Source organism: Rhinopithecus bieti, unplaced genomic scaffold (genome assembly GCF_001698545.2).
Source record: "Rhinopithecus bieti isolate Rb0 unplaced genomic scaffold, ASM169854v2 scaffold_10015, whole genome shotgun sequence".
In the NCBI taxonomy this organism is placed as follows: Eukaryota; Metazoa; Chordata; class Mammalia; order Primates; family Cercopithecidae; genus Rhinopithecus; species Rhinopithecus bieti.
In genome coordinates, this window is record NW_016806417.1 from 1,923,831 (window position 1) to 1,942,204 (window position 18,374).

Genomic DNA, 18,374 nt, shown 5'->3' on the forward strand with positions numbered 1-18,374 from the left:
CTGCTGATACCCAGGCAAACAGGGTCTAGAGTGGACCTCAAGCAAACTCCAACAGACCTACAGCTGAGGGTCCTGACTGTTAGAAGGAAAACTAACAAACAGAAAGGACACCCACACCAAAACCCCATCAGTATGTCACCATCATCAATGACCAAAGGCAGATAAAACCACAAAGATGGGGAAAAAGCAGTGCAGAAAAGCTGGAAATTCAAAAAATCAGAGTGCATCTCCCCCTCCAAAGGAATCCAAGCATCTTTTGATATCAAAGGACACAGAAGAAAAACAAAAAATAAACCAGAAAATAGTCCCTTCAGCTCCTGGGGTCAGATCTGAGGAGTCAGAGTTAGGAGCGCCTGACTGCACAGATACTCACACCTCCTAACATCTCAGCAGGTTGCATCCTCCACCTGCTCCCTAACTCCACCTTTGCCCCAGGTGTGAATTCCATGGATTTTCCTGAACCTGATATTTGGAAGCCCTGAAAGAGCCCCAAGTAGCCCCTCTCCTCCAGCTTCCTTAGGACAGAGTAGTGAAGCTGGCTCTGTGCTAATGGCCAGCTCTGATGTCATCTCACTGTACTTTCCCATGCTTTAGAAGAATTGTATGTGCACATGCGTTTCTCCCCTTGAGGAACTCACAGGACCTGGTACACACTAGGACTGAGACCCTTGTTTACCAAACTGAATTAAACAACAAGGGGAAGGGGGCACTGATGGAGGGGAGTTGGGAAGGGTAGTGGATGCAGATACATTTACCACTGGGATTACTTTGGCCCTGGTTTCAAATCAAGAGCACTGTGTAGAGTTGTATAGTATGTGCACTACGCAAAGATGCCTCACTGAGGGAGTGAGAGAGAGCCAAAATCCAGCCCATATTCCATTTGCCAGTCTGTGCACCCTTGGATCTGCATCCATCCAGAAACCTTGTCAGGTTCCTTGGATTATCTGTGCCTCAGTTTCCTCATCTGTGAAATGGGGATAATAACTGCTGGGTTGAAGGATGCTTTTTCTCAACTCCCAGTGTTTTCTAGAAGTTTGAAGAGGGCTCTGCTGGTCTGGCCCACCTGGCCATTCTCCCCCTCTTTAATCACTCCACCCTAAGGGAGGAAGTGTGAATTTTATAACTGATAAATTCCATAAAAAATAAAAGGCATTTAGGCTCAGCTTTGCCCTTTTTCCTCTTGGAAGTGGGCTGCTCTTCCACAGGCAGCCCCTCCCCACCATGTGTTATATGAGAATACCTACCCTGGGCCCATGATGGGAGGTTCGCTTGAGCCCAGGAGTTCACGACCAGCCTGGGCAACATAACGAAACCCCGTCTCTACAAAAAATACAAAGCATTAGCCAGGTGTGTGGAAATTAGTGAATCTGTGGTCCCAGGCACTTAAGAAGCTAAGGTGGGAGGATCGCCTGAGCCCGGGAGGTCAAGGCTGCAGTGAGTTGTGATTGCGCCACTGCGCTCCTTCCTAGGTGACAGAGTGAGACCCTGTCTCCAAAAAAAAAAAAAAAAAGCAAACCAAAGACATTTCCAAACAAAAACTAGAAAAAAAAATTAACATACCTGCTAAAAAAAAATACTAAAGGAAGTTATACAAGTAAAAGAAAATAAAATAAAATGCCATAATTATTCCAACTAGAATAAAAAATTATCAGACTAGATTTAAAGTTCCAAATACATGCTCCTTATCAGAGATAAGCTGTAAATATATACTAGAAGGAAATCTCAGCAAATATCAAAGGATTGTAATCATAAAGAATAATATATATAAATAATTACATAAACAAAAAATAATGTATAAACTATATATATAAACAAAAAAATACCCTAAATGTATGAAATTAGTAGTACATGTCTAAATAACCCATGGGTTAAAAAAAAAAAAAAAGAAACCACAATGGGAATTAGAAAATATATTAACTAAGTTATACGAATATTTAACATATTAACTTATGGAATACAGACAAAGCATTACTTACAGAGAAATGTGCAGCTTTAAAAGATATTACAAAAGAAGAAGGCTGAGAATCAGTAAACTAGAAAATAATAGCAAATCAAACTCAAAGAGAATAGAATGAAGAAAATAATAAAAATAAGAGCAGAGGTCAATGAAACAGAAAACAAACATAAAGCCAAAAGTTTTCTTTGAGTATATTACACAAATGACAAATTCCTACTGAGACCAGTTAAGAGAGAAAGAACATAAATTACCAATCTCAGGAATGAAACAGAGACATAACTATAGATCTTACAAACTTCAAAGTGATAATAAGAGGATAATATAATTATACAATTTTATACCAATAAATTAAAAACATATACATAAAGTGGCCAAAGTCTTTGAAAAAATACAACTTGCCAAAACTTACACAAGAAGAAAGTTGAAATTTGAATTAAAAAGTTTTTAATTGAATACATAATTTAAACCTTTCAACCTAATGCACAGAAAATTTCTCCAGTAAATTCTCCCAAGTATTTAAGAAAGAAATCACATCAATCTTATACTCACTCTTCAAGGGGACAGAAAAAGAGGGACCACTTCTAGCATAACCTAGGTATCAGCATCTGACAAAGCTGTTGCAAGAAAGGAAATACGCCAGCCAATCTCCTTCATAAACTTATACATAAAACCCCTACACGAAATATTCATAAGTCAAATCCAATGATATACAAAAAGATAATATATCATAGCCAAGTGGGATTTATTCTTAGAATGTAAGGTTGGTTTAACATTAAAAAAATCAATCAATGTAGGAATCATCAAGTCCTACTGTAAAGAATAAAAGTAAGCATAGGGTGAAAAATAAAATAAAATAGAAATAATGCCCTAAGGGATCCTTGTGGGAGCTGATTCATCACTGTATCTCTGGCTTCCCACAAGAAACTCTTAGCCACATCTGCCTGGCCATGTTGCTGCAGGTATGTTTTCAGCCCATCTGCTAAAGCAAGCTTGTCCAACCCGCAGCCCACATGCAGCCCAGGACGGCTTTGAATGCAGCCCAACACAAATTCATAAACTTTCTTAAAACATTTGAGGTTTGTTCGCGATTTTTCTTTTAGCTCATAACTATTGTTAGCGTATTTTATGTGTGGCCCAAGACAATTCTTCCAGTGTGGCCCAGGGAAGCTGAAAGGTTGGACACCCCTGTCTAGAGCATTCTTCAGCTTTCCAGGTGTGTGAGCTCTGGCTGAGTTTTCTTCCTGGTAGACCATAACAAACTGCCTTGCTGGTTACTTCGTAGGCTTGTTCTGAGAGACCAAGAAGCCTAAGAAGGCCCCTTGGGAGCCATTAGGGACTAGACAACATGTGAGAGGTGGAGTTTCTTTTTGAAAAGCCGTCACCTTGGCATAGCACACTCACCTGACAGGTACGGGCTGGCTGCCCTGCCGTTTGAACGCTCTTTCCAGCCTTTCCTGGGTCATCCTGGAATTACCACCAGGCAAGTAGAGCTTCAAGGGCATCCTGTCCACGTCTGTGCTGCCATCCACTGCTGGGCTGTCCTCAGAAAGATCTCTCGGCCTGGCCCTGTCCCGCGGGGGCAGCCCTTTCCTGGACAGATGGGGAGGGCTGCTGGCAGTGGTCTTCCGCTTTTCTACGGTCAGTTCACTAAGCTGACCTAGAGAGGTCCTGGAAGGGGAGCTGTTGCTCGAGGCCAGAATGTCCTGTTGGGTACGGACAAAGAGCTCAGGGACCTTCCGGCTCTCTTCTTGGGGTTGGGTGGAGCTGCTTGAGGGTGAGGACCGTCTCAGAGAGCGTCTGTGAAAAGAATCCTAAAGGGAGTAAGGACAAAAGCAGTGAGGACCCTTGAGGGGAGCTGGAAAACACAGATCCCACTTCAAGCATTTGCCCATGATGGGATGTCTCTCCCAGGAATGTGTTTTCCCACCCCTGACTCTTTCCCTTAAAATCCTGCCTATTCTTTGAGGAGCTACTCAAATGCTCCCACCTCTGTGCTTTCAGTGATGCACACCCCACCTGCCGGAACCTCAGAGCAGGCCTGGGCCTTTCTCTCGCAGCCCTTACAGAGAGCAGGTTCATGCAGCAGGTGAAGCAGTTGCTCCAGTCTGCATTACCACCTACCAGCTGTGTCACCTGTGGCAGGCTGCTTAACTTCCCTGTCCCTGATTTTCTCACCTGTAATATAACCAGTCCACAATCCACTACCTGTCATTTCTAAATCCCAAAACCAGGCTGGGCATGGTGGTTCACGCCTGTAATCCTAGCACTTTGGGAGGCCAAGGCGGGCGGATCACTTGAGGCCAGGAATTTGAGACCAGCCTGGCCAACATGGTGAAACCCCATATCTACTAAAAATACAAAAAAATAGCCAGGCCTGGTGGTGCATGGCTGTAATCTCAGCTACTCGGGAGGTGGAAGCAGGAGAACCACTTAAACCCAGAAGGCAGAGATTGCAGTGAGTCGAGATCGCATTACTGTACTCCAGCCTGGGCCAGCGAGACACCAACTCAAAAAAAATAAATAAATAAATCCCAAAACCTCTGAAAATGAAAGGTTTTTTAAAATCCTGTGGTAAATTCTTAACTGTTCATGAGGCTGTTTATAGTCTTTTTAAAATGTGAATATTCATTCTTACATGGAGTTGCTGAAATGGTCATGTTTTTTGCTTATGGGGTGCTACCACAAACCCTACAAAAGGCATTATGTGGTATGTGTCTCATGCACTGTACTTCCTTTCCAAATTTAAAAAATATATATATATAAATTCCAAAAGACATCCAACCCAAAGGTTTTGGACGAGGGATGAGGCAACTGTAGTACTTCTCTCCGACAAGACTGTAGGGAGGATGAAATGAGACCTGTGCAAGGCACTAGCACAGAGCCAGACGTACTGCAGCAGTCAGCAAACGCTCACTACTCCTACATGCATTTGCCCTGTGCCCACTTACATATGGTCTTAACCCCCTCCTGATGGCAGAGGTCATTCTTAATTTGCCTCTGGTGTTCACAGAGCACCCAGCTCAGCAGCGTATACCTAATAGGCACTCAAGATTTGCTTAGTGTTTGAAATGAAGGAATTCTAGAGGAGTCAATTGAAATATCCAAATATCCTCCCTTACCGTCAAAGATTAGTGGAGGAAATGGGAACTCATGTTGTTATTAATGGGAGGGTGGGAAGACAAAGACAGACATACCAGGCTTTTCCTTGGTTTAAAATTCTGAACCTCTCAATATTTCCAGAAATAATCCAAGACCAAATAGTAAAGCCTGGGCTGGAATAAGGAAACCTTAATTTTGTAGGGTTCTGGCTAAGCAGACATTACTAAGCACTATAAACCTCCTCCCAAAGCCACTCAGGACATCCCCTGCACAAAGTGGGAAAGACATTAGTCACCATTCCCAAGGAGACTCAAAATTCTAGCCGAAGGGAGCTGGAGCTGCTGCAGGGAGCCCGGCCTCTTAAGTCATTCTTAAATACAGAAGTGATGTAGTAAAAATGATGAAATACCCAACAATCTTTGGCCCTTTTCTCCTGAGCAACCAAAAAGTATGACCAAGGTACTCAAAGTCCACAATGTCCCTTCTAGAGAATCTGGCAAAATTCTATAGCAACCCATCCTTCAACATCCTTTGCAGTTTCAGATACCACCTCCCAAAACAATTACCAAAAGGAGAAGTTTGCAGCAATGCCCTCGGCAGCAAAGCAGGTCCAAGCCATCTCCGTCACAGCACAGGTACAAAGGGGATCTCCACTGCACACACTTGATCAGGACATCATACCGGTGAACCATGCTCCTCTGGTTCACCGGTCCTCAGAGTAGTCCACCAACCCCTAAGAGTCTCTAGACCCTTTCAGGGAATTCAAAACTATTTTGATAGTAGTAAGATAACACAATTTGCCTTTTTCCACTGTGTTGACTTTGTGCACGAAGCAACAGTGGGAAAAACTGCTGGTCCCAGGTGCCTTTTTCCACTGTGCTGACTTTGTGCACAAAGCAACAGTGGGAAAAACTGCTGGTCCCAGGTGCCTTTTTCCACTGTGCTGACTTTGTGCACAAAGCAACAGTGGGAAAAACTGCTGGTCCCAAGCACGAAACAAGGCAGTGGCACCAAACTCCACTAGTGCCCAAGGCCCTCTTTACCTGCACACTCGCAGTGAAAATAGGTGAACAAAGTGCTGACTTCACTGAGGAATGTCCATGCTGACACATAAAAAGTATTCATTTTATGCCCTTAGACTCTCCAGCACACATCTCTTCAACACCTTGAGTGACACAGTGGGAGGGGCGTGCAGGCATTCCGCTGGGCGTGGAGGATGGCAGCTGGCACTGCGCGACTGTCTAGGCTGCGAGTGAACTTGCTGGTTTTTTCATGGAACCACTGAGAGACAAACTATGGTTACTCAAGTGTGGGTATTTGGCAGGCATTTTCTTGAAAATCAATTGAGCCTGTCACCTCAAGGGAAACAAATGGTGTATTTTTGTCAGTGATAAAATACAAGCTGTCAGGTAAAAATTAGAATTTTGGAAAACTTCTAACTGCCACTGTGAGTTTGAGAGCTTTGCAATACTTAAAAACTTCTTGGATCAGCTGGGAGTGACATCAACAAATGAAATTTTTTGGTGTGATTTTCTTTTTGTCTAATGAGATATGTCCACATTTGGAAGATCTATATAACTCAGTAACCAATATTTTCCAAATGACCAATATATTATGTTACTAAATCATTCAGGGGTAAAAAATTCGAAGTGCAAGACATACCAAAGGAAATTGATAAGGTACAAAAAGTTCACTGATATGGTTTAAGATTTTACATTAAGAAACTATAACTTGTTTAGTTTCGGTGTAGCATCAAAAAAAAAATACCTCAGTTTTCTGAAAAGATTATTAAAATACCTTTCCCTTTTCCAACTGCTTATCTGGGTGAGGCCAGATTTTTTCATACACTTCAACCAAAACACCATATTGCAACACGCTGGATGCAAAAGCAAATATGAGGCTTCAACTATCTACTACAAAACCAGACGTTAAAGAGATCTGCAAAAAAATGTAAAACAATGCTACTCATCTCACTAATTTTTTGTTTTGAAAATGTATTTTTTTATTAAAATATATCATGTTACATGTAATAGGTTTACTAGTGTTATTTTAATGATTTTGTAAGTACATATTTTTAACTTCTCACTTTTAATTTCGAATACAGTAAATAGCAATAGACACACCTACATAAACAAAAGCTCTTTGCACTCCACAATAATTTTAAGAGTATAAAGACAGCCTGAGGCTAAAAGTCTAGGAACTACTGATGTAAGTCTAAACTGTCACCCAGGCAAGGCTCCTTCCACAGTGTCCCCAGCAGATGGGTTACCTAACTTCCCTTTTACACAACTAGCTGAGTCCCTTCCAAAACAACCTTCTCCATTGCTGAAGTGGCTCTGACTAATGGAGGGCTCTTATACCAACCTCCATCCGCTGGTGCCCAGTTGTGCTATCTGGAGCCACTAGGCAAGGCTACACCACTCAACCCAACAATGGTGCCAGCAAGCACACACCATGCACTACACAGAAACACAACAGTGTCCTGCTCTCAGGAGGCTTACAGACTAAGCTCAAGATTGCAAACAGAGTTTATCTCACATGGAGATAGGCTACTCCAACCTCCATATTCAAAGAAATCTCTTATATTCTACCAATCTCCCACAAGATTAAACATCTCCAAACCTTTTAATTTCCTCCAAACTGTTCACCATTCTAGCCCCTTTCCTCTGGACAGGGTTCAGTTTATGAATGTCCTTCTTCAACAAGAAGGCCTAGGATGGGGTATGACATCAAGGTGTGGCCTGAACTACATAGTGGCGGGCAGGCTCTTCCTTGATCTGGACCCCAAGACTGCATGATCTCGAGAGCACTGAAATCCCAGAGCCCTAAGGGGCCTTAGACAGCTGGTCTAATAGAAGAGACTGCAGCCAAGAGAAATAAAAACCTTGACCAAAGATCCCACAAGATGGAGTCAGGGGCAGGGAGAGGACTCACTTCTTTCTGTCCTAATTCCAAATGAACTGAGAGAACAGTGCCAGCACCTGCACCCACACCTAAACATACAGCAGGTAAGTGAGAGCGCAGGTGGACACAGACACCTATTTTTTGTTGGCTTAGGCTCCCTGATTTGACTGATATGGCACTTTGAGTTTGGTGTTTACTTTTGCTTTGCTTTTCTGTTTGTTGTTTTGCAAACTTCTTTTACATATGTCTCTGATTTGGTTTTGTCTCTCTGCCTAATGGAACTCTACCATGGTCACCCTGTAAGGGAGACTATAAAACAACAATGTGAAATTTTTAGAATCTTTTTTTGAAAGAGAAAAAAATAAAAGCAAAATAAATGAAACCATAAGGCTTCGGGGTTTTAGTCCCTTTTAACTATCATGTTTCACATTTATTTTCAAAGATGCTTTCTGGTTTTTTCTTTGTTTTTTTTTCTTTTTTTTTTTTTCCACACAGGGTCTCACTCTTGCCCAGGCCAGAGTAGTCACATGATCATAGCTCACTGTAGCCTCAACCTCCCAGGTTCAAGCAATCCTCCCCACTCAGCCACCTAAGTAGCTAGGACTACAGATGCACACCACCACACCTGGCTAACTTTTCAATTTTTTGTAGAGATGGGGCAGTGGGACAAGTGTCTCCCTATGTTGCCCAGGCTCAATTTCTAGGCTCAAGCGATTTTTCCACCTCGGCCTCCCAAAGTGTTGGGATTACAGGCGTGAGCCACCACACTCAGCCTAAAGACGCTCTCTAAACCTGGATAGGTTCTCCACTCCTGAATTGCAAAGACAAAGCTGAGTAGGTATTCTCACCCAGCAGAGGAATAGCAAACCATGGCATCCACCTCACAGACAAAATGGGTAAGCTAAGGGCAGGAAAGGAGATCTGCTCAAGGCCTCATGGGTCATTGACAGTAGAGCCAGGGAGAAAACAGAGGCAGTGTACTTCCCACCCCATGCACAGTCCCTCTTCTCGGACTGTCCTGTGAGGTACCCCAAATAAACCCAGGCGTGCCTTAAGCCTTGCCCAGTCCTCAGCCTCCAGTCTCGTAACAACAGAAAGAGCAATAGCCCCACCTGTGGGGAGCTGGTGATGGGCCCAGCCATCATGCCTTGCACAATCAGACCAGACTTTGGCCTGGAATTCTCTCCCATCCTCTTCACATCCAAGGAGGGCTCCGAGTGAAGCTTGTCCGTCTTCTCCCATGCAGAAGCCAACATAGGAGTTTCACCCGGAACCGTCTGCATGGGCTTACTTTTGTGTGGGGGCCTTTTAGATGATACAAAATTACCAAGTACATCTCCATCAAGATTGTCATGTCTGTGAAAAAGGAATATTTCCATTAAAACAGACTCTCCAGAAGGAATCAATAACAAAGATAGCAAATTCCACATTCAATGGGCACTCAAAGCAAGCCCATTAATAAGTCTACGATGACTTCTAACCAGCCAGTGCATTATCATGAAAGACAAGGAACAGACAATACTCTGGTATCAGGGCAAGTCTGCCCTACAAAATAAGGCCAGTAAACAAGCAAACAAATTCAGAGATGATGATCCATAACAGGACCCCTCAAGTCCTGAAGACTAAAGAGCATCCTTAGTCTTCCAGACCTGAATGACTAAGGAAGACTATAATCTTTCAGTACAGTCATGGGGTATGTGAAGCCCAGCCTTACCACACACCACTGAGAGGCATAGAGAAGACCCACAGCAAACCTGGCATTCCCCGCTGTTCAGCTAAACCTGGAGTCAGGTGTGCCAATGGCTGTGTGTGTGTGTGTGTGTGTGTGTGTGTGTGTTAGAGAGAGAGGAAGGAAGAAAGCAAAAAAGGACAAAAGAAGGTGAGAGACTGTGAGAATAAGCACAGACTCAGAAAGAACAAGAGAGAGCTCACAAGACAAAGCGAGAGACCCGGGCAAAGGGGAATCTTACCTCTGATCACCCAGAAGCCAGCAGTCCTGTGACACAGGCTCAGTTATTTTCTACTACTGGGCTCTGCCATAAATGGGTATGGGCCCCTACCCTATGCCAAGTTGCTTACCAGGCACTGGGTCACATGCGGGAGGGCAGTCATGTGTGCTGAGATTGGGGCATGTCAGGCAGAGGAAGGGACTGGAACCAGCCTGGGGAAATCCCGAAGGGCTCCCAGAGAAGGCAGCACCTGAGTCTGAGAGAATGAGGCAGCAAGAGGTCCCCAGGAGAAGGCCCAGCCCCAGCACACAGGCCTCTAAGGCAGAATGTGCTCAGGGGAGCAGCCAGGGCTGGTCAGGAATGGGGTTCTGAATGGTATTCTAAGGAGTTTACCCTGAAAGCTGCAGGGAATGTCCGAAGCCCTTCGGCAGGGGAGCGTCATGGCCAGACTCCTTTCATGGAAAGCTCACACTACCTTAGGGCAACGGTGGATTGGAGGGGAAGATCACTAGAGGCCTGGAGACCAGGGAGGGGCTATAGGAGTTAACCAGGAAAAGAGGATGGGAGTGTGAACTGAGGCCCTTGCGGGTGGGCAGAGAAAGGAGGAAAGAAGGAAAGTGCCTACTATCACTCTGGGTGAAGAGCTCACAGGACTCACAGATGCAGAAGATGACAGACAAGGAAGAGGCAAGAACAACCACATTTTTGGCTTGGGTAACTGGGTAGGACTCGGGAGCTTCAACTTCCTAGTTGCTTTTTTGTTGTATCAGAAGGATTTCACTTCTCAGCCAGGCAGTAAGTGCCTCGGAGGAAGAGCTTCTTCATAGCCCCTTACAACTCTGCACCTCCGAATCCTTGTGCTAATTGCTTGTCACGATCTCACCTTTTGGCAGCTTGACACCCATGCCCTGAGCTTCAGCGACCCTCAGGAGAGGAAATGCTTTTCAATGGAGCCAGAAGACAGCACCCATTCCCAGGAAGTTAAGCTCACTACAGGGGACTGCAGTGTCTTAAGGTCATAACTGAATGTCATTGTTTCCCAGATAATAGAGGTTCAATCAAGAATGCCAATTCATTTTCTTCCTAAGATTTTAAAAGCGCTTATTTTCAGATTATTCCATCTCTACAGTGTTTTGTTGCCTTTTAGAATACCAATACCATACCCCTGTTTTTAAGAAAATCAAATAAAGCAAGTGCTTGAACCTTACAACCATGGAATTTAAAATAAACACAGTGAATCGTAACTACTCTCCATCACAAAGTAGTCCATTCTGACAGCCTCAACAGGATAATAACAGTACTTCACAGCAGAGATTTCGAAAACACAGAGTGTGGGAAGCTGAACAGTGACCCCCCCCAAAGATATTCACATCCTTATCCCTGGAATCTATTAATCCATTTATGCCAGAGGTTGCAATTTTTTGAATTTTTGCACGAGTGAAAAATCAGACCTTGGTGATGACCTTCAGCAGTAGGATATAAATAACTCTCACATGCTTAGTGTTCCAATAATGGAACACTAGGCATAAGTGGGTTAACCCACTTATGGTTAACTACATAAGCAGGTTAGCTTCACAGTAAAAGGGATTTTACAGATGTGATTAAATTAAGAGTCATAAAATGGGATTATCTGGTGGACCCAATGTAATTACAAGTGTCCTTCTTAGGAGACAAGAGGATCAAAGGTAGTAGTAAAGTTAGCAGATGTAACAACACAAGCAGAGGCTGGAGCGATGTGCTTTAAGATGGAAGAAGTGGTCAAGAGTCAAGGAACATAGGTGGCCTCTAGAAGCTAAAAAAGAAAAGAAAATGGATTTTCCCCTCAGAACCTCCAGACAGAACCGGGCCTGCTAACACTTTGCCTTTAGTCTAGTGAGACTGATTTTATACTTCTGACCTGCAGAACTATAAGAGAATAAATTGGTATTGCTTTAACTACTGTGAGGATTAAATTTTATATGCCAATGTGGCTAGGCTGTGGTACCCAGTTGTTTAGTCAAGCATCAGTCTAGCTGTTGCTGTGAAGGCATTTTGTAAATGTGATTAACATTTACAATCAGCTGACTTTAAGTAAGGCAGATCATCCTCAGTGATGTGGGTGGGCCACACCCCATCAGGTGAAGGCCTGAAAAGCAAAATCTGATGTTTCTCAAAGAAGAAATTCTTTCTCAAGATTATAACATGAAAATCCTGTCTGAGTTTTCAGATTTCCAGCCTGCCCTACAGATTTCAGACTTACCAGCCCTTACAGTCCCATCAGCCAACTCCTTAAAATAAACCTTTTTTTTTTCTTTTTTAAGAGACAGGATCTCACTCCATCTCCCAAGCTAGTGTGCAGTGGTGTGATCATAACTCACTGCAGCCTTGAACTCCAAGGCTCAGATGATCTTCCCGCCTCAGCCTCCTGAGTAGCTGGGACTGTATGTGCACACTGCCACCCCTAGCTAATTTTTTTTTAAGTTTTTATAGAGACAGGGTCTCTCTATGTTATCCAGGCTGAACTTGAACTCCCAGTCTCAAATGATCCTCCTGCCTTGGCCTCCCAAAGTGCTGGGATTACAGGCATGAGCCACTGCACCTGGCCAAACTTCTTTATATATATACATACAGGTACATAGGCATATAGATACACGCACGCGCACACATACACACACACACACACACACAGGGAGACCATATTGATTCTGTTCCTCTGGAGAATACTGACTGAAACAGCCATGAAGTACATAGTAATTTGTTATAGCAGCAATAGGAAACTAATAAACAGAATAATGGGAAAACATACCTGGCTTTGCTTGTTTCTGACAATGATGTTCTCCATCCTGCATCTTCATCTGAAAGGTCATATATATTTACCAGTGTAGTCTCTGAGCATCTCGATGGCACTTTGTTATTTTTCTTTGGAACTGAGAGTGCAGGGGTTGGGGTATCTTGAGTGAAATTGTTAGCCGTATTTCCAAAGTGATCCAGAAAGTATCTGGTGATGAGTTCAAGACTTGTTTTTAGAGGATTTTCCTTTGCCTATCATTGGGAGAGGAAAAAAAAAATCATTAATTTATATACAGCTTCACGGAAGAGTGGAAAAAACAATTATTCCACTTTTTTGAGTAAGTTTATCAACTTCTCATTCATACAAGCTTTCAGCCAACATTTACTGGCCACATATTATATGTGTCAGGTACTATGTTGGGTAGGAACACAGAGACAAAAACAAAATCTCTGCCCTAAAAGAACTAGCATCCAGTGCATGAGACAGGTGATTCAATAAACAACTAGAATAAAATGTGGTAGGAATAGAGGCATGTCCAAGCAAATTTCCTCTTGGTTTTTTGCTCCAAGGAATAACTTTATACAATATATATCCCTTCATTTAACAAACAGAGTCTGTAGGGAACACAAACCCTACAGTTTCGTAAGTATTTGGGGCCTGAATATTTTTTTAGCTTGTAAGCTCTGCATCTAACACTGAAACCAGCGACGATAGAGACAACTGAAGCAGAAGGTTAACGTGAAGAGCACAGAGAGGCAGTAAGGACCGACTCACTTTACACTCCAACCTTAAAAACAAAAGGCAAATGAAAGTCTTCAGTAGCAGGTTTTGGAATTAAACGATACCAGTATTTTCCAGCCCTGCCGATACCAAATATTCCCTTTGGACGTTTTTTAAAAATACAGATTCTCACACCCTACTGATACTTACTACGCCAGAACAGCAAAGATGTAAATTCCCGTGAGTAATTTGGATAGACACAGCTATTCATGCAACAACATGCAGGCTGGCCTCAGGGACCCAGCCATGTGTCAGTCCCCAAGCCACTCGCCCAGTAACACCCAGGTCCTGCCAAGCCGTGGCTAGACATGGGGCACTCTGTGATTTTGCAGACTAGCAAGGCACCTACCAAGGAGCCTAGCAGAGCAGGCCCTCGAGGCATGCCAAGTCCTCCGCCTTCCTAGTCCTCTCACCCATGCAGCAGGACTCCGGGACTAAGACCCACAGCCCATGGACTACGACCAAACTCAACAGATTCATCAGATAAAACCCGGGACAGTTTTACTATTTTTTTCAGTAAGAGATACAAACAAAAACGATTTTGTCTAGGATTAAACGAAGCTTACAATAAAGCGAGTTAGGGGAAAGATACTATATTGTAGCCTTCTTGCTTTTCCTCTCAATAAGAGAGACTTAAGCCCCTGAATTACCTGATGCTCCCTTAAGATTTTTCACATCACTTGGCTCACAACAGACACAGCCTTTATATGAATCTAGATATTGTTTTTCAAGATCTCAATTTACATAGGCATTTTTATCTATCCTATACCTAATAGGTTAAAACAAGTTACTGGAAATATTAACATTAAATTGCAGGGTTTTCCTGGAATCAGGCTAGCTTTGTGCTGAATGAATGTCAAAATTATTATGTAACAGATAGACTACTGCGTAATTTTCCTGTAAAATATACACTCCAATTCATTGTATAACAGCTAATAACTGCTGTATCAATCAGGGCACTTATCAGTATCTCATGAAAATATCTTAAGTATCTTAAACTAACAACTACTTTAGGGAGACTATATCACAATGAGGGAATAAAAATAGCTTCAATGTCAAAGACACTTTTGGGAAATTAGTAAGGTACATTTATGTTAAAAGCCCAATGTGACCAAAATGGTTAACTGAATTTTCTGGGTAGCTGTCTCACTCTCTGTGCAAAATTCTCCTAAAGTGTACAGTCCACTCTCCTGCCTTAGAACACAGCAGACGGAGGACTGCAGAGCATCTGCTGCCTGGGTCACCAGTCTTTCTACAGGACTTACAAAGTACTTGCTACAGGACAGGAGATACAGGTGCCTGCATGTCACCCCATGACCCAGAGGACAAAGGCCTTCTATTTGATGTCTTTACTGAGCCTGATAGACTTCACCTGGCTGCCAATGCCTACTTCTTCTCAAAGGGGAGCACAACAATTTCTAGCAATCTGAGTGCTCCTGTAGGTGCCAGTTGTTTTTAGTTTATATGTTTGCCTGAAATTCCATCCTTCACTTTATTGAGAGATGCCTGACCTAGGTTCCTCCCTGGCCTATGACGTGTATTTGCATAGTTTTCAAGTGGTTCAGCGGATCCTCTGGGTGTCTCAAAAAAATAGCCTTGGTCCTACCACCCTACGAATCCAAACTGCTAAAGTCCATTTGAAAAAATCACTCCTACAATAGGACAGGGAATCAAAACACCTGGTTCTAGCCTCATCCCTACCTGGTAACTGACTGTGAGACCTTGGATAACCAACTCTCTCTGGCTCACAGCTCCCTCCTGAGAGGAGGGAATTGATCAGTGGTTTAAAGTTGGACCCTGAGAGGCTAGCCGAGAAAGCAAGACCTCCTTTTCTCAACTTCAAATAGAGCATTTTCCCTTGTTGGCTTTGCATATTGGACTTCCACATGAGATATCATTTTATTGCTTTTTTAAAAAATTGTGATAAATGCTGAACTGTATCATTTTCTTTTTGACTCTGACACTATGCCCAACCACAAGGCAAGATTTGCTGGACAGCCCATTCTTCTTCTGTCTTCCTAACAGATTTAAAAAAATTAAGTAGAAAGTGTAGCTTCATTCATTTGTATAGTCATTTATTCATTTATTCCACAAATATATACTGACTATTTACTATGCCATCGGACAACACTTTATGTATGGGGATATAATAGTGAACAAAAAAGACTGCATTTCTGGCTTCTGCTGTGTCCAAGGTATTGGGGGAGGCAGATACTAATTTTAAAATCACATAAATATTCTATTGCCAATGTGATAAACACAAAAACAGGAAAACTATAGGGTGCCATGAAAGCCTGTAATAGCAGGTTGGGGAGATCAAGTATAGGGGATCAGAGATTTCTTCCCGCCCCAGAAAATGCGGTTCCATTTGCTTTCCCAACTCTAATGCACCTGGGTTAGCTGAACCCAATTCCCTCCTCTACCTAAATTATATGTCACAGGAGACTCAAGACTAAGGTATTACTCAGAACTGAAGAAGGAAACTCTTACACAAGCAGGGAATGGAAAATTTTAGTATAACTGGATACGATATTCTTAAGTACAGTTTTACTAAAAATAGCCTTGTGTGGGGAGGCAGGAGTACAGGGAATAACTGTGGGAGGCTGAGCCCTGCCACAGGCTCTGTTCAAAATGAGCCCGACAACCACACACACACAACACGCCAATGGGCGGCACCAGCTGACCGAGGTGGAAAACCCACTCCTGCTGGGGGTCTGTCCGCACTTGGGGGGTCCGTTTCTCTCTGACTACAAGTGTGGCAGGCCAAGAGCGCCTCAAGCCTCTCCTGTCACTGGCAGGGCCTGTGAGTGCTCTGGCAGCACCAAACTCAGTTCTAAGACTCCACACCACACCTTAGAAAGCACATACCTTGTTCTCCTTATAGAGAAATTCAAGATGCAAAACCTTTCGAAGATCATTTCTGTTGTTTATGCTGAGGTCAGAGCGTGGGCGTTCCTGGTCCATGGTCACACATGTCTTCTTTAAGCCCTGAGGGAAGAAATCTGAATCGCTGTTTACCATCTTAAATCAAAGCCCGCTGTTCTCATAAAGCACAAGCAAAAGATTCCTGATGTGCACCAAGATAATTCTCATATAACCTTTACACTTGACATCACCTCTGCAATTATCAATATTATTCTGATTCTTAGAACAGCCCCATGGGCTAAGTGAAGGCTGAAGTTTTCAGGCCATTTCACAGATAAGGAGTGAGTTCAGGACTCGTGCACAGGAGTCCTGGGTTTGGTCCTAGATTTGGAATCACAGTATATGATTCTATATACTATGGAATATGGAATATTCAAATATTTTTAAAGCAGCTTTAAAAATAAACGAAAGAAAAAACATAAACAAAAGGCTAATATTCATTCCCTTCACTCTCATTTGGGGAAACCAGGAGACTGGGTTGACTTGCCCAAGGTAACAAAATGGAACCACATCACAGGCGGGGGTTATAACCATCCCAGTCTGTGAGTCCGTGACTCTGGGACCCAGGCCCATGGGAAGCTCTTGGTAAATGTCTGCTAAGTCACCAGCAAAGCCACTTTCCATCATCCCACCCTGAACTGCCAGAAGACCAAGGTTCAAGGCCCAGCTGAGCCATGCTCTAGCAGTGGAAAATCTGGGGTTGGGGAAGTGAGGGTCCTGTTCGCAAGTGCCTGGCTTCTCAATCTGAAAAACAAACACAACTTTCTGTCTACCCCACTGGGTCATGGTGATTGTCAAATGGCTGGAGGCTGAGAACATGCCTCACCAACAGCTCAGCCTGGTGTTAGCGGTGTTCCTTATTCTTAATGGATTCCAGACCCCCAGTGCTCCACAGGCTTCAGCTTCTCTCAGAGCCTTTGTGTTCAGAATTTTACAGAGGCTCTAGCTGCTGGGGAAACACGACAAAACCCATGCCCACCATGCATTTAGGTAAGAAGGTCAATTTGGGAAACTAAAAGTAAGAACACAACCTTGAAACAGAGGAAAGAGGAGGCCATAGGGAAGGGAAATGGAAAGAAATGGATATAGGTGTGGGAAAAAAGGTGGATTAGGTGCATCAGGAAAAGTCTGTTTGAAGGAGAGATGAGGTTCAAAACCAACCACCCGTATTTCATCTGGGCTTAACCATGGCTTTCCCTCCAGTCAAAGTGATGTGGAACATGCTATAACGAGGGTCTTTCTCTGATGGATAATTCTTTATGTCTGTCAACAGTTCAAATCAGCAAGCCCTGGCACATTTAACAAACCCCCCCACCACCCCGGCTCTAGAGTGTGATGCACACCAGCATTTGAAAACCACTGGGGGCCTGGGCATGGTGCCATAGACCTGCAGACCCAGAACTTTGAGAGGCCGAGGCAGGAGGAATCCTCGAGCTCAGGACTTCAAGGCCACAGTGAGCTATGATTACACCACTGCACTCCATCCTGGATGAAAGAGTAAGACCCTGTCTCTAAAAAAAAAAAAGGAAGAAAGAAGAAAAGGAAAGAAAAGAAAAAAAAGAAAAAAGAAATGAAAAGAGAAAAGAAAAGAAATACCATTGGGGTAGAGGACAAGGGTGCCCTTGGGAGTCAGTCAGTCCTCAGTCCCATCCAGCCCACTCAAACTTCATTCGCCCAACAAACACCTGTCATGCACCTCCTATATGCCAGGCTCTGGTCTAGATGCAGGAAAGACAGAAGGAATAGGAGCTAATGTTCTGTTGGGAAAGCAGACCATAAATGTATGGTGTGGCAGCTGCTAATACGTACTACTAGGGAGACAAAGCAGGAAGAGGGAAGATAAGGATGAAAGTCACTCTTTTAGATGGTCAGCTATTTGTTCAGCATCATCCACATGCTCCTGTCCCAGGTTCCCTATCTGTGAAACGAAGGGAACAGACCAGGAGTCCGTAAGTCCAGTTGCTAGAGGCAGAGCAGTGAACAGATATAA

General features: G+C 43.4%; 1 protein-coding gene across 2 annotated transcripts in view; it reads right to left on the minus strand.

Annotated features, from left to right (window-relative positions):
• Positions 1–18,374, minus strand: part of MINDY4 (MINDY lysine 48 deubiquitinase 4) — a 141,089-nt gene that overhangs the window by 117,519 nt on the left and 5,196 nt on the right. For both annotated transcript variants that reach the window (XM_017876438.1, XM_017876437.1), the window contains exons 2-5: positions 16,328–16,447; positions 12,695–12,930; positions 9,073–9,316; positions 3,359–3,768 (exon numbers count right to left, since the gene is read on the minus strand). In XM_017876438.1, coding sequence (XP_017731927.1) covers positions 3,359–3,768; positions 9,073–9,316; positions 12,695–12,930; positions 16,328–16,447 — 1,010 coding nt within the window. The remainder of the gene's footprint in view (positions 1–3,358; positions 3,769–9,072; positions 9,317–12,694; positions 12,931–16,327; positions 16,448–18,374) is intronic.